At 41.0% G+C, this 16,985-nt stretch overlaps 1 protein-coding gene across 2 annotated transcripts in view; it reads right to left on the bottom strand.

The window, feature by feature from the left end:
* Positions 1–16,985, bottom strand: part of tenm3 (teneurin transmembrane protein 3) — a 366,938-nt gene that overhangs the window by 15,928 nt on the left and 334,025 nt on the right. For both annotated transcript variants that reach the window (XM_041784623.1, XM_041784625.1), the window contains 2 exons: positions 13,245–13,414; positions 8,947–9,073 (listed from right to left, as the gene is read on the bottom strand). In XM_041784623.1, the coding sequence (XP_041640557.1) occupies positions 8,947–9,073; positions 13,245–13,414 (297 nt within the window). The remainder of the gene's footprint in view (positions 1–8,946; positions 9,074–13,244; positions 13,415–16,985) is intronic.

Here is a 16,985-nt window from a genome sequence, read left to right as displayed (position 1 = left end):
GAGAGAGAAAAAAATAAACTCTCCTTTGTGTTCGTCTCTTTTTCACGTCATCGGTTTTGTTTTTTTGGTTTCGTGGCCTTCTTCCTCCTTTTTCACCTTTCTCTGCTTCGTTCTCTTTCACTTCAGTCCCTTCTGCTTTTGTCACTTTCTCTTGTTTTATTCATTATTGTCGAGGGTCTTGTTTCCATATTTTCAATCCTGTCACTCAGAAACACAATAACCAAGAAACACAGCTCTTTCTTTTGTTGGAGAGCTTCTTTATAGTTTCCTCAGTGTGTTTTAGGTTTCTAATTCTGGACTCAAACTTTGTCACTCATCTACTTTATATAAATCTCTGTAAAAGTGGATCAGGTCTAACCTAAACGTCAGTACTGTGCTCTGGAGCTGTGCATTAAAACATTTACAGCACTACATTGTTATTTACATCTTGAGAATTGGTGCAGTGATGCAAATGCGATAGAAATAATATGGCTACAAATACTGTGATAGCTGTTTTGGAACACACATTCCCTATGGTGCAATTAACAAAAAGATAATAGGGGGCAGCAGAGGCTACAATACTTGATGAAGTGCATGTTCAAAATCAATACAATCATGAGCGAAAAACAGGCAGTTGAAACTGAAAACAAAGATGCAGTATTTGGGCTCCTGCAATCAACAGGAGGTCAGGAGTTAGACCTTAGTCATGCAATAAGTAAGCTATGCTAAAAAAAAAAAAAAAAAACGTAAAATATTCCTGCAGCATGGCTAACCTCCATCTACACATGGCAAGATACTTAGCAGCTAGCAGCAACAGCTGGAACTCGCTACCCAGACCAGTTTGTGCCAACCAGCTCTGAAAGACGCTGTAAAGAAGTGGCAGACTGAGGATGTTTGAGTAAAAAAGCTGGGGCACAAGTGCACAAAGAGTTGTCATACATTTATGAAGTAGTCCCGGTAAAATGATTGTACCTACAACACTTAACAGACCAGAATTTCATCAGTTTAAAGGGAATTCTAGAGGACAAATTTTGTCCACTTGGAGAGCGCCAAAGAGGGACAGTTGTCCAGTGTTGACCACCTGGTGGGTACCAAGAAGGCTTTTTATTGAATTAAGCCCACTGAAATGTCGCCAAAGAAAACAGATTTTTTCAGCTTACATGGCACACTAGAGGGGACTGTCAAATTTTGCCCACAGAGAGGGCCAAGATGGAACATATAGATGTTACCCAGATGGAACTGGGTCATATGTTACCCATTTGGAAGGAACCAGAGATGGAACTTTGTCATATGTTGCCCAATGTGAAGGAACCAAAGATGGAACTTTGTCATATGTTGCCCACTTGGAAGGAACCAAAGATGGATCTTGTCATATGTTTCCCACTTGGAAGGAACCAAAGATGGATCTTGTCATATGTTTCCCACTTGGAAGGAACCAGAGATGGACCTTGTCATATGTTGCCCACTTGGAAGGAACCAAAGATGGATCTTGTCATATGTTTCCCACTTGGAAGGAACCAGAGATGGACCTTGTCATATGTTACCCACTTGGAAAGAACCAAAAATGGAATTTTGTCATATGTTGCCCACTCGGGAGGAACCAGAGATGGATCTTGTCATATGTTACCGACTTGGAAAGAACCAAAGATGTAACTTTGTCATATGTTACCCACTTGGAAAGAACCAAAGATGGAACTTTGTCATATGTTGCCCACTTGGAAGGAACCAAAGATGGACCTTGTCATATGTTGCATACTTGGAAAGAACCAAAGATGTAACTTTGTCATATGTTTCCCACTTGGAAAGAACCAAAGATAGAACTTTGTCATATGTTGCCCACTCGGAAAGAACCAAAGATGGAACTTTGTCATATGTTGCATACTTGGAAAGAACAAAAGATGAAACTTTGTCATATGTTGCCCACTTGTCATATGTTTCCCACTTGGAAAGAACCAAAGATGGAACTTTGTCATATGTTGCCCACTTGATGGAAACCAAAGATAGAGTTTGTCAACTGTTTTAACAAGTCAGCTGACTAAAGCAATGAATGCTGCAGGCGGGCAAGGATGCTTTCACCCTTCACCTGCAAAGTTGAGTTTCATAAAACACAAGTACATTTGCTGGGTTGGTTTTGACCAAACAACTGGACCGAGACACCTTGAAAAGGTTGGTTTCAGTGTCAACAGAATGGTCAGAAGCATGTCAGTATGACTGAAATCATACTCAATTGAATTTCTCAATATTAGACAAACACACCAAGATAATGTGATTGGAGACTGATTCAATCTTCAGTGAATCTATCTCAATCCGACCAAAACTGGACTAGTTGTTCTGCGCATGCTCCACAGTTTCTACATCAGACTTTGACCCTGAATTTGATGAGTATAGATGCCGCGTATGGCAGACGCTTCACTGTCGTCTGCTTTCAGATAAGCTAGAAGCAAATGCATATGCATATCTTGTGCCTAACGTAGGGTTAAGGTTACAACCTGGTCAGCTGGCTGCCTACAAGTCAACAGGAATCTTTTCTGTGTATTTCTGTCACATTCTTTAACACTCTACTTTCATTCTTTACTCTTCCCTCTGTCTCAGTGTGTCCCCTCTCTCTCTATAACATGCTTTAGATAATGTCCCTTGGGTCTTATTTCTTCCTAGTGCGGCTGTCTCTGCAGACTCTCTTAAATATCGCTCTCTGTCCCTCCTCCCCCGTCTCTCTCTATCATCCCGCTCTTTCAGCGTGCACAAACAAGGCTCACTCCTGTTTAGTGTCGGACTTCATCTGTCTCTTCCTCCATCTTCCCGGGCTAACAAACACAAAAGTGTCTGATTTATCCCTCCTGTCTCTTCCTGCTCGTCTTCCTCCTATTTGTTATTTTACTACAGGGAATATCCTCTCCTGTCCTCTTTACAGACCAGGTGGGTTGTTTTGAAAGCCTTTGCTTTAAGTATTTCTGTCTCTCTTTCCCTGCTTTGTTACCTCTGCTTTAGTCTCCTCACAGACCTTTTGTCTTTTTAAGTTATACTGCACTGTCCTCTTTTCCATGTCTCCGAATCAAACCCAGCCATCCATTTTCAAGTAACCTCTTCAGCAGAGAGAAGTCTCTCTTTACTCCTTTGGGAGCGCTTTGAATACAGGGGCAAATAATGGAAAGGACGTCTCTTTTCTGTATGAAATAAAGCTTTGTTTCCTCTGCTTAATCTGTGTATCCACAGAAATAAGGGCTAAGGTGAAGGGACATGACCATAAGTTTGAGGAAAATGGCCATAAATTGTACTTCAGAGAGGACACAAACCATCAAGTTTGGCTTTCTGTTGTAGAATTGTGGCTCTCTGAAGCCAGAGGTAACCACATTTGGACAAGAGGGTGAACTGCTGTTCCTCCACCATGACTGTATAAAGTATGGATGTAGTCTCGGTGACATCATCGACTGGTTTCTGTAGTTTAGAGGCCAAGCAATGACAGTTGCTGCGTTGTAGGCACACTAACTATCAGATCAACCTAGAAACAGACAAAGGGGCAGAGCTGAGGCAGGTCTCAAGCCTCCTGACACACAGCTTCAGTGTGCCAGCTTGCAGTATGGCCGTGCCTCTATTCATACATAAATCAATAGTTTTTAAAGAATTCAGTGTGTGCACAAAGGCAACAACTATTCAGATTTAATTTCTTTGAACCAAGCAGTAAATACAGTTTCTTTCTGTAACAAAACAAAACAAAACATGGATATAAAGGGATTTTCCATGTTTTAGTGGTCCATATTGCCCCAACGTACACCACTGTGCCTTGCCACACCATTTGAGAACCAGTACACTAGAAGCACAGGCAAGGAGGTTAGGCTATACTGACTAAAGAAGGGTATAGCTTGCACTGCAAATTTGGCACGATTTTGTGGTGCAACTTTCGGCTATGTGCTCTTCCACCTCAGCGTATCATCATCTCCATCAGCTGTTTGGGTTTGCAGTTTTCGACAAAAACGACAAGCTGAACTAAAACCAGTTATTTAAGCTCATAATATTATGGCCACGGCCATAAAACTGAGCTTGAAGACAAAATTTCTATCCAGCTCATGTGGTCTTGCTAGGTTTTTTCAGTTTATCCTCTGAGAGTTGAAGAAGGTCGATAAAACCCCGGCATTCATTAAGGCAGGATACTCTTGATGGGAAGTGATGCAGGCTGCAGTCATCTGTGGGCCACTACCCTCTATCAGAAGTATTGTGAAATCCTACTCCTGACAGCAGTAGCTCTCCGTGTTCATGACCATGGGCTCACAGTTTCCACACCTACACTAGCAGATAACTTGGGATCTCTCCCGCTCACCATCCTCTCTCTTTCAGCTTGTTGAGTCTCTGTCTGTAGAAGTTGATCCCCTGTGAACTGATGCATGGTTCTCTGCATCGGTGGCTTGCTCGTCCAGGGAGGTTTGTCTTTGCCCCAAGTGAAGGAGTTCAAGTATCTCTGGGTCTTGTTCATAGCTGAGGGTAGAATGGACTGAGATTGACAGATGGACTGGTGCAGCATCAGCAGATCTGCGGGTGTTGTGGTAAAGATAGACCTGAGACAGAAGACAAAGCTTTCAATTCACCGGTCAATCTATATTCCAACTCTCACTTATGGTCATGAGCTTTGGGCACCGCCTGAACGAATGAGATTGTGGATGCAAGCGGTTGAAACAAGATTCCTCTTGGAGTGTGGCTGGGCTCAGCCTTAGAGACAGGGTGAAGAGCTTGGACATCCGGAGGGACTCGGAGTAGACGCTGCTCTTTCTCCTTGAAAGGAGTCAGTTGAGGTGAATCTGATCAGGGCGCCTCCTAGTCGCCCCCCTGTGGAGGTCTTCCAGGACCGTTCAACTGGGAGGAGGCACTGGGGCAGACCCCGAACTTGCTGGAGGAATTTTTATATATATCCCATCAGGCCTGGGAGGACTTTTAACCCCCTCAGGGGAACCTGGAAAAAGATGCTTGGGTAAGGGATGTCTGGGTTGACCTACTTAGCCTGCTACCACTGTGACCTGACCTCGGATAAGTGGAAGAAGATGGATGGATGGATGGATGGATGGATGGATACGTAGATGGAACTGTACCTTTCTGTTGTACTGTATAGCCTTTAACTTCCCCCAGCACGCACTCCTTAAAGGGGCAATGCAGACCAAAGTTCATGGAAACTAATGTTGCCAATATTGCCAAAGCCCTTAGACAACCCAACTCCCTCCTACCCCAAAATCCCTGGTATGTATATATCTTTTGGTGCTTCTGCAGACAGGATCAAACGGATTTCCAATGATCTGCAGGTTTTTCTGCTGGCTTCATTTTTCAACCATCTAGGTCAGCACTTGAACTAACCTTGACTTCTAAAAGAAAATGTAACATAATAAACATTCTTGTCACTTTGCAGTGTCCATACAGATGTGGTTGATGGATGGGTTCATGTTGACTTGGTTGATCATTTTGTCTTTAAAACTTACTGCTTGTTTCTCTTGCCGTGTTGATCTCCACTGTCCCTACCATACATGTGCATTCTGCAGCTCACATCCAGGTCATCTGTTTGGCAAAATAAGGCAGAAGCATGGCCGCTATTATACACGTATGTGTGGTTAACAGCTCTGGCCTTGGCTGAGGTGACACCTAGCAGACAGCTAGGAGCTGTCACTCAAAGAGGTCACGCCCCCTAATTCGGCTAATTCTTCCCTAATTTAAGCTTAATTCTACCCCCGGGAGAAAACGGTCTCTTTGGCATATTACATATTGACTACTGGCAGATTAAAGCCCTGCCTTTTACTCTGAGATGAGCACCTTTAAGTCCCACTTGCACTGAAGAATAATGAAAAGAGCAAATACCCAATTAGCATCCAAGCTACGTGGTTGACGACCTTACCCAAATTTAACTACTGAGAATATGCAGTATTTCTTTGCATTTTTCTCACTTTTCTTCATCCTTTGTCACATTCCTTCTCTTGTTTCATCGTGATTTGACAAGGGAGGATGTGTTTGTGTCCTTCCTTAAAGCTATTAAAAGCTGTTCCTCCCCCTCTCCTCCCTCTCGGGGGGTGGAGGGTGTGTGTGTGTGGGGGGGGGGGGGGTGAACTGTCTCTCCCTCTCTGGGGGGAGGTGGGCTGTCTGTTTGTAAGAACACTCTTTGTGGCTGCTTATTTTCTTTCCTCTCTTACTTTGTGACAGAAAATTTCACACCAGGGAGAAAAAAAAGCTTCAATTAGTGCTACTGACTTTGTTTGACAAGAATTTATTAAAAACTTCCTTTGTGAGAGGAGACAAAACAAAGAACAAAATGTGTGTGCGCTTACTTCTGCACATCATTTATCCTGTTTAATCCTAATTTCTGTCAGCACACCTTTTGGAGAGTAAAAACATTTTGTTTGATTGTTGTTTGTCGTATTTACTCTACTTCTAAAAGCTTATTAATGTGATTATTTTCTATATAGTCCAACTGTCTGATCATTTTGCACTGTGCCACTTTATTAAATATAAATATAAAACCATTAGATTAAATGGAATAAAACCAATGAGGAAGCATTTTGTTTGATTTGAATCATCAGAGATTGTTTAGTTGTGTCTTTTATGGCCTTTAGAGATAAAAACAGCTTTAACTCTATTTTTAATCAGAACTTTCTTGTGTCTTCCTTCATAGCAGAATACAGAATGTATCAAAATAAATTATAGTTAATGAAAAACAAACTTTATAGGTTTTTTATTGTTTGTACTGAAGTCAGTTATGTTTGATGATGATCTTCCACATCCTTTAACTCTGTAAAAGTGATTTTTCTAAACTACAATTCTCTTTGTTGCATGTTTCTGTTACAAGAACATCACATTTAAAGGTACAATGTGTAGAATTTTCACACTGAAAATTAAATGAAATGTGATTAAACTTTCATTGTATATAATTCATAGGCATTATGTTCTCAGGTTGTCCATTTATCAACCCTCAGTCTGTCATCATTCTTGCAAATGCAGATTTCAAGAGCCCATCCTTCAGATTTGACAGAAATGTCCACACCAACTTAAAGATACAGTGATTAGATTTCAAGAGTACCTTGATGCAGACAAGATGGCTTACATACATCCAATCCATACTGGAAGTCTCAACCTGAGGTCCGTACGTCTAAGGTTAGGCTTAGGCATTAAAACCCGAGTGGTTAGGTTCAGGGTAAGGCAGTGGGGAAGGTGATATATTTGAGATCCAGCACCAAGGGTTAGGTGTGAAAAAGACTGACAAAAACTGGCAGCTGAGTCCAACATGAAGAAGAAACTTCTGCTTGGGACTTCTGGCATGGATTGGATGTATAGCAACGCCCATGTCAGCCATCTTGAATGCAGTAGGTCCCTCTCTTAGATTTGGAAAGGTCAAAGGTTAGGCTCAGTCGTAGGTATGCATGATGTTATTGGCATAATGTCATATCAGCAGGTCTGAAAATTTTTGCAGATTTTTACAGTGGCAGAAAAAAAAAATAAATACGTGCAGTTTAAAAAAAGATTGACGGACCTACCTGAGCTAAGGTTTATTCCTTTTTCATGCTCATTCCTGAAACTTCAAGTGTGCCCCAAAGAATTTAGGTCTGAACCACGACAAGTTTCATTTTTGTGACTTGAAAGAATGCATTTTTATTTTGTCATATCTTTCTTGCCTCTGAATATTTGTCTTTTTTGCCAGTTGTTTGAAAGCAGATAGCAACCTATCACAAGTGTTACTACCGCCTAAACCAGCGAGTAAATACACTATATGGACAAAAGTATTTGGCCACACCTGTTAATTATTGAATTCAGCTGTTCCAATCAGACCCGTCACCACAGCTGTATAAAATCATCACCTAACCATGCAGTCTCCATTTACAAACATCTGTGATCCTAAGTATGCTGTTCTGAAGAGATCAGTGACTTCTAGGGTGGTACTGTGATGGATGCCACCTTTGCAATAAAACAGTGTGTGAAATTTCCCTGCTGGATATTCCACAGGAAACTGTAAGTGATACTATCACAAAGTGGAAGCGTTTAGGAACAACAGCAACTCAGTGGAAGACCACCTAAAATCACAGAGCAAAGGTTGTGTAAAAGTCACCAACCCTCTGAAGAGTTCTGAACTTCCACTGGCATTAATGTCGGCACAAAACCTGTGACGGGGGCTCCATGAAAGCCTCGTTTCACCGAGTCGAATGCCAAGGGTCAGATCAAGCGCTGTAAAGCACACCAACACTGGACTGTGGAGCAGTGGAAACGTGTTCTGTGGAGTGACGACTCATGCTCTCTGTTTGGCAGTCAGATGTTGATTCTGGGTTTGGAGGATGCTGGGAGAGCATTACCTGCCTGACTGTGAAGTCTGGTGGAGGAGGGATAATGGTATGGGTCTGTTTTACAGGGTTTTGACTAGACCCCTTATCTCCAGTGAAGGCCAATCTTAATGCTTCAGCACACCAGGACATTCTAGACAATGCTATGCTTCCAACTGTGCAACAGTTTGGGGAAGGCCCTTTTCTATTCCAACATGACTGTGCTCCAGAGCACAAAGAAGGACTAGAAATACATGGTTTGATGAGTTTGGTGTGGAAGAACTTGACTGACCCACACAGAGTCCTGGCCTCAACCCCATTGAGCATCTTTGGGATGGACTGGAAAAGAGATTATGAGCCAGGCCTTCTCATCTATCATCAGTGCCTGACCTCATAAATGCTCTGCAGAGTGAATGGGTACACATTCCCACAGAAATGCTCCAAAATCCTGTGGAAAGTCTTCCAAGGAGAGTGGAGGCTGTTAAAGGTGCAAAACAGGGGCAACTCCCTGTTAAAGTGCTTGAATTAACTATCATTACAGTCAATATATATATACCTCTCTCCATTCAGATGTTTTTGTTGTGTCACTACATGCTCCAAACCATGATAGTTCTAGACAAATACATTATTCCCCTCATATATGTTGTTTCTGTACAGCGCTGCATGTCTTTTAGAGTGTGCCCTGTTGTACCTTGTCCAGGTAGGTGTAGCTCCACGTTTTTCCATCAGCAAACACTCTGGAAATGATTCTCCCCTGACTGTCGTACTCCCACCGCTCCGTGGTCGGTCCCCTCTGCAGGCCTGTCACCTGACCCGTACTGCAGTAAAAAATACAACACCACAATCAGGTACAAAAATAACAGACGCTGTAAAAGCTGATAACAGTGCCAACATTCTTTATGTCGACTTAGTCCCCTGTTTAGACCTTTACTTTCAGAGAACCTTGACTGATATAAATGGCTTTTATTTTATTTCCTACAATAGTGGTCCTTAGTTTTCTAACATTGTACTTATATCACCTATATTTTCCTTTCAGATGTGTTTCTTTCATTTTGCTGCCAGTTTGAATCACTTTTAGCTTGGCTTTTGACAAGTCCTCTAACAATAATTGTAGCCAAGTAGTTCCTGTGTTAACCCTGTAAGTCTAAGAGGCAGCTTTAAGCTCACTTGTTCAATAAATGTCAAAAACATGAAAGGATGTGATTTAAAATGCCTCCAAAAGCTGCCACTCCAGACTCAGAAAGAAAGTAGGCTGCAGGTTGAAATGATGGTCATCTTTTGGAACTACTTTTCCATTTCCAAAACACTAAAGGGAAATGGAAAAAGCAGTAAAAGTTAAAAAACAAGTGTCCTGCCGTAAAGACCTTCCCTGACCCCTCAAAATTGCTCAAGGCAAATATGGCCAGTTTTAACTTAAAATGTCACACGATGTCTTTGTTTTAGCATATTTGTCCTATTATTTAGTAATTTTAGGAACAAAAGATGCACATTAGGTTGCCAGATTTGCTCAATTGGTTGATCAGGTGCCCCTATACAGATGCTGAAGTCCTCAATGTCACTTGTCATGGGATCACGTCCCAATCCTGGTGCTATTTGGTACATGTCTCCCCCAACTCTCTCTTTCCATATTTCCTGTCTCTTCTTGGCTGTTTCTTTCAAAATAAAGGCCAAATCTTTTAAAATGTTGTGCATAAGCATTCTTGTAAACTCTGCCATTTCACATCTGAAATTTTTATGCTGATGTTTCTCTAAATAAATTATTTAATTAAAGTGAATGAATGATATTAGCGTGTTTGTAAATTCCCATCCCTTGTCCAGGAAGGCCTTACACCAAATAGTGTTTAATTAGTGAAGAACTGCAGATTTAATCACATGAATTATTTTTCAAAAAATCCATTATGGTGAACTTTTATGGTCCAAGAGGAATTATTGTTTAACACATACAATTCTACTTTTGTCCAATAAAAAATAAGTTAATAAAGAAAGCATGGTATGCTTAACCTTAATTGCGGCATCATCTGGCCAAAAGGAGGCACTGAAGCTCAGGAGTGTTCTACCTTTTCTGGGTTTGTACACCAATCATTATTGTAACCCCTGGCTAATCAAGCTGCAGTTCCATTTGAGAACACTAGGTGTCAGTAGCACCTTACAAGTCTGCCTGGTTAATTTCATGAGAGACTGAGAGGTTGAGGTTGTGGACCTTTTGTTGTCTGGACCACTGTTTTCTAAAGTATTGGTCTTGACATCCTGGGCAGGTCGCAGAAACATGGAAAGAGGGGGGAAAATGGAATAAGAAGGGATGGTTCCTGTGACAATGACATTTCATTAGGACATTTTTTTACTTTTTTTCCCCACACAAAAAACACTCAAGCATCTGGTTTAAGTAACACTGAAATATTTCAATTTACCTTCTCTTATAATAGATACATTTCTTCAATAAAAATGAACAGCATCCCACAAGACTGGACATAACTTAGCCCAAGAAGAGCAGCAACTACAGAGTACCACCATTTAAATGCCATCATATTAGTGAACCATGGGGAGAGCCATTATCCACAAATGGAGAAAACTTGGAACAGTGGTGAACATTCCCAGGAGCAGTCAGGAATGGCCTCCCTCCCTGTTAAACCATGAATTAACTGTGATTGACCACATTTTTGGATAGCTTAATTAATTTAACTTTCCACACACAGGTCTTATTCAGTGTTACTTTCGTCGACTAAAACAACGACTAAAAATGTTTGTCGACAGCCTTTTTTTCCATGACAAAGACTACACTAAGACTAACAAAAACAGATCTGTGATGACTAAAACTGACAAAAACTAAGTCTAGTTTTCATCAAGATGACTAAAACTAGACTAAAATGTAATTTAGTTTTCATCAGACATTCAAAATCCTTGATATTTCTCCACTGTGGGTAAATCAGTCAACAAAACAATCCATCTGAAGCTACTGAACCTCTCAACTGTAGAAAGCAGGGACCCCAGGTTTGGCAGAGCGCATAGAACACACTTTCATGATTTGGTACCTGATTTAGGCAAGAGTATAAATGCTTGGACTAAGAGTAAAGACTAAAATGTGAGGACTTTTTATGGACTAAAACTAGACTAAAATGTTTTGAGTTTTCGTCGACTAAAACTAAAATGCATTTCATTTTTTCATTCAAAGTGAAGTAGGCTAAAAGATCTCCAAACATATTATGGAGCCATCTAAAGAAATTCAAGAACAGATGAGAAACAAAGTCAATAACATCTATCAGTCTGGTATGGATTACAAAGACATTTGTATGGTTTTGGGACTCCACGTCGAGAGCCATTATCCACAAATGAAGAAAACTTGAGAACCTTCCCAGGAATGGCCGGCCAACCAAAATCATTCCAAGGGCGCATTGAAGACTCATCCAGGAGGTCCCAAAAGAACCCAGAACAACATTTAAAGACCTCACTTGACCCAGTTTAGGTTGGAGTTCATTATTCAACAAGAAAAACAGTGGGCAAAAATGGAATCCATGGGAGAGTTCCAAGGCCAAAACCACTGCTGACAAATAAGAACACAAAGGCTCGTCTCACATTTGCATGGTGGTTCAATGGTAGTCTGGGGCTGCTTTGCTGTAATTGATGGTATTGACTATTTTGCATCAATGTTGCATTAATATAGCTGAATAAATCAACAGAATCTACAACAAGTGCACATATTAGTCCGCACATCTGTTTGTTCTGTCTTCCTTTCTCTCTTGGTTCCAGTCAGAAATTTCATGTTGGACAAAAACAATCCAACAACAACCATAAAGTTAGAGACTAAGATGCCATTACACTTTTACAAACTGGGCCAAGCTTTGCATTTTAACTATCTTGTTAGACTTTTCTGCAGAGTCCTGTGCTGCTAGAGAGAAAGAGCTTAGGACAGGAATAAGAAGAGCAAATTATATTCTTATTTTTCCTTTTTTTGTTTTTCTTTTTTTTTTAAATGCAACTTACTTTTGATAAGATACTGATTTTTAATAAGTCCACTTGTACATGTCATAGTTTTGAGGAATTATCTCACTGGACATGAATCTACGTCTCAAAATTGAAGGAAGGCCAATTTTGGTGAATTAACACAAGTTTTAAATTCTTAAGTTGAATTATTCTTATTCATCTTTGAAAGCATATCCTTGATTGGTTTGATTTTTCTGTTACTGGAAAGTGAAAGTTATTCACACCCATTAGAATTTTTGAAGAATAAATGACGTAAACTGATCAGTCAATAAATTCTCTTTTAGCCCCAAAGTTAAAATTTAAATGATTCTTATCTTCCATTCAGAACCAAGAAAATCTTAAGCTTTGAAGGTCACATGTTTTACCCTTTTAAGACAAGTTTATATTGGTCTCAGAGGTCCCCAAAACATACCTGTGAAGTTTGTTGCTGAAAAAACACTCCAGTATTGGATTTTGCATGTCTAAAAGCCCTCTTGTTTCAGCCCTGCTCAGAACAAGCTGTTTCTGTGTCTGTGGCTTTCAACGTTACTGAGCTGTCTGACTCCGTCCCCTGATTGCGCCCCTCTTTGGATATGGATGTGACTCTCCTGATCCAGCTGAGGGGAGGATCAGGAGAGGAGGGCAGAACTTTCTTCCAAGCCAGGAGGTCCAACTGAACCTGGGGGAGGGGCTAACTCCCCACATGACATTATGAGGAGGAAATCTGAGAACAGCTTGTTTCAGCACACATTTTCTGAAAGGTGGAGAAAGAGAGGGGGAGGGAATGGATTTTTCTGGTACATGAGGAGATTGTAGACAGGCCAGGGGCACATATTTTTTTGTTAGAAAAGCCTGCGAAAGTGATTTTTGCATAATATGTCCTCTTTAAAAAAGAAGATCCTCAGATTTTTTGTTGTTATCCCTGGTCCTCGGACCTTCCATACACTATATAATCTTTGATCCACATCATGTGTCTTCATGGAGCTGAGAGAAACAGGTGAGTTCATAAAAACCCAGGTAGGTCAGGCTCACCTGGAGTAGGTGAGGTTGACTGACAGGAGTTTACTGCTGGGGACCCACAGCGTCGGGTGGCCCTGCATGTCATAGATGATCTTCAGCAGAAACTTCCTGTGGTCGTCATAAATTTTCTCCGTTCGCAGTGAGCGGTCGTAATCCACGGACAGCAGGTTTCTGCCATTCACCTGAAAGAGACACAAATACACAGAAGATGACGTTAAACACTTCTGGATCAGCTGTGAATGCAGAGTGAGTGGGAGGACAGTATGATCTAAAGCCAGGATGGACATAGTTCTAGCTTTTTATAGAGTCACTGTCATAAGGGAGAAAAAACATGGCTCACGCAGTTTACAAGATGTGCAGGCTCAATGTCAGCTCAGACACAGACAAAATGAGAGTATTTATACTCACTTGAGTCTTTCTGGTCAGATAGGACTCTCTCATTGTTTAAAATCATTGTTAAGATGAATGGCTGTTACGATTATACAGCACATCCAAGCCACGCCCCCACGTTTATGTGTGTGAAAGAGCAAGTGCACCACACTGAAGCATCTACCATCCTTGCTGGGGCCAAGGAAGCACAGCAACAGTACGAAGTACTCAAACTGATCAAGCAAACTGGACTTTGGGGTCTACAGTACTTGGGTACAGTACAGATGGACTAGTGTAGGCACTCCCTAACATGACATGCAACATTTTCATTATTCACACACTGAGGATGCATATATGGACTTTGTTTGTTGTAAGAATCCCAAGTGTTTGGTCATGTAAACATAATGGGTGTAAAGGTACGTGTATTCGTACACATACACAGACAGAAAACCAGAGAACAACTCATTGTCACACTCTCCTAACAACGACAGCAAACAACAGCAACAGCCTGAATATTCCCAGATGAAAGTGTCCTGTTTAGGAACACTTTGTTTCCCAGTGAAAAACAACAGTGGACAAAGACAACAACAGTAGCGCTGACATTATTCAGCAGATGTGTTGCTGACAGCACGTCGTCCAGTGGACCAATCACATTTAAAAAAGGCTCCATTCAAACAAGAACACCACTGTAATGAGGAGGAACAACAAAGTCTCACCAGCCAGTTGTAAATTTCCTATGATTTAATATCTTTGTATTATACCAATGGTGCTCTGGTTTAGTGAATCAAATTAATTCTAAGAGTACCTTCAACTATCAGCCTCAGAGGAGGGGGAGAGGAGACTCTATCATGTCTGCAGCTGCATTATAGATAAAGTTATCCTCCGATTTCACAAGATGGGCTGTGAAAAGTTCTACCAAACTTTGTAGTAGGTTCCATTGTTTAAAAACGTAATCCAGTGCTGAGATCCGTGTTGAAATCAGAAGGATAGAAGGCTAATTGGTATACTTAACAAGCTAACTTATGGTTGTATGATGATGTGTTTAAGTTGGCTAGGAAATTTTAGTGTTTAAAGCATGGGTATTTATATGTCAATATATCAATTAAAATAACCTAGAAACTCAAAAATGTATTTATATATTAATAATTGTATTAATTGAAGACCTTTTGGAAGGAGGTTGCAGCATTATTAATGATTTAAATTTAATTTATTCAGCCTATTTATTTTAATACAATTTAATACAATTTAAAAATAATTTAAAAATCTGTTATTTATTAGCTTTATTCACCGTCCCAAAACTGTACCAAACCGTGACTTCAAAACCGAGGTACGTACCGAACCTAAATTTTCCATACCGTTACACCCCTAGTAAACATCATATACCAAGTTTAGAAACTAGGATGAGGACTTCATCAGATTTTAAGAAAACCTGTAGAAGTCAGAAAGAAGACAAGTTAGTGCAGCATGTTAATGCCTCATACCACTTACCAACAGCTACCGACCACCTGCACAGGTGTAGCCTCAGTCACCTGACATATTGGCAAAACAAACATGGCAGCAGAAATAGCTCCTTGAACTGTACAAAGCAGGTGGATTGGCAAGATTTCATGTCTTTCATCAGGTAATTCCATCTTGCAAAGCTCCATTTTGAAACAATTATGCCAGGTCTGACCAATCTGCGCCATTTGAGGAGAATGAGACGTTTGCAACAGGTGGGGTTTAGTTGCACTGGAAGCCAATAGCAATGGCTGCTGTTGATGTAGCGTGTAGCTCAGATGTTGCGTTTGTTTGAATTTCCCCTGCATCCTTGCATGGGACTATCGTTTAAAATTTGGTGTTTTGCTCCCTAAAATTAATGTTGAGATATCTGTAACTTTACAACAAACTAGAGGGGCACTGAGTCTTGTTAAAATTGTCATAGGGGGGCTGAGAGCAAGTATAGGGGTGCTCCAGCACTCTAAAAATGGTCTGAAACCACCCTGAAGCAGCAGCAAGAGGGTTTTACTTCTAGAGACGTTTTTTTTTTTGGTAATTTAAGAATCCCTGGAAGTTTGGATAGAACAAAGCATGAAAAGGTGACCTATTTTGGTCTGTGGTGGACAGGCTACAGGGCAAGAAAAACAGCCTCAAGAAGAACCAGGCACACTGAAGCATCAAGAAAAGGAATCAAATAAGAGACAGACAGGGAAACCAAGCTTTATTTCTGAACTCTTGGTCCACAAACACTCATTAAAGCTGCTTCATGATAAAGGATCCTTCTCATAGATAAGCAAAGATAAGCAATAGAGACACCCAGGTGTGTCATTGTTTTCTATTCAAAATCTGCATCTTAGCCACACAGACTTCAGATCCAGAAGCTGTGAAGTACTGTGGCGTCACAGAGCCAGCTGACTCTCTTTAAGGCTCTCTAAATGACGTCCTGTTTGTTCAAACTCACATTTACAAAGACCGATGGTTCAGGTTCAGCTCAAAACTCACCTCACAGCTGCCTGATCGAGGGGGACGCACTCAGAATCAGACGATCGATTCTTTCACAGACGTGTTTCATTAAAGAGAGAGGCCTGCTGGAACATGTTCAACACTCATTTCTCTCATCTCTTCATTCAGACACTCATTCATTTGTAAATTAGCACCAGTTGAATGCAGGGGGTGAGTAAAAGGGGGAGCAGATGGATGGGAGCCAGCTGGATGAAAAAGCATCAGATAACAGCCAGAAGTCACACAGAGAGTAAGCATCATCATATCGGGGACTCTCATCGTCCTGCTGAGTGGCAGGGCTCGCCATGGTCACCTGGACCCATGAAAACCAGGACTTGATGTTGAATCAAACGCTGAGCAAAAAAACTGCACAACTGGAAAGAATCACAGAATCTGGACTGAAACTGCAGCTGTGACCAAGGACTTGGTTTAGTGTTTCCATAGTTTTTTGGCTTCATTCACCAATATCATCCAAAGATTTTTCTTAAATTTGACTTTTTAAAACCCTTTGACTTGGGACAGCTCCGCTTCACAATGCATTTCTGCATTGATGATATGTTTGTGGGGGGGCAGGTCCAGTAGTTTCTGTGTGGACAAGAGTAAAGTGGTGGCTGCTGAGCTCTGTTGGAAGAAAAATATAAGAGCATGGGCTTGCAATAGGGTGGCCATATGCCCGGCTTTAGGCTGAACAGTCCGGAATTTAAATGCCTCAACCGGACGCTTTTTTTTTGTCCTCCTTTTTGGCGTTGCGACACTTTTGGTCTAACGAAAGATCGTTCAAAAGATATGATTGGCTGAAAGCAGTGTCAAAGGATTATCTAATATATATCATTGTTTAAAAACAAACAAGCCCCCATGAGCTAGCTGCCTATGTCTTGTCCAGGGTTGCCAGGTCTGTGTGACAAA

This window comes from Cheilinus undulatus, linkage group 4 (genome assembly GCF_018320785.1).
Source record: "Cheilinus undulatus linkage group 4, ASM1832078v1, whole genome shotgun sequence".
NCBI classification, from domain to species: domain Eukaryota; kingdom Metazoa; phylum Chordata; class Actinopteri; order Labriformes; family Labridae; genus Cheilinus; species Cheilinus undulatus.
Note: the sequence above shows the minus strand (reverse complement) of the source record. Positions and strands in the feature narration are given on the sequence as shown.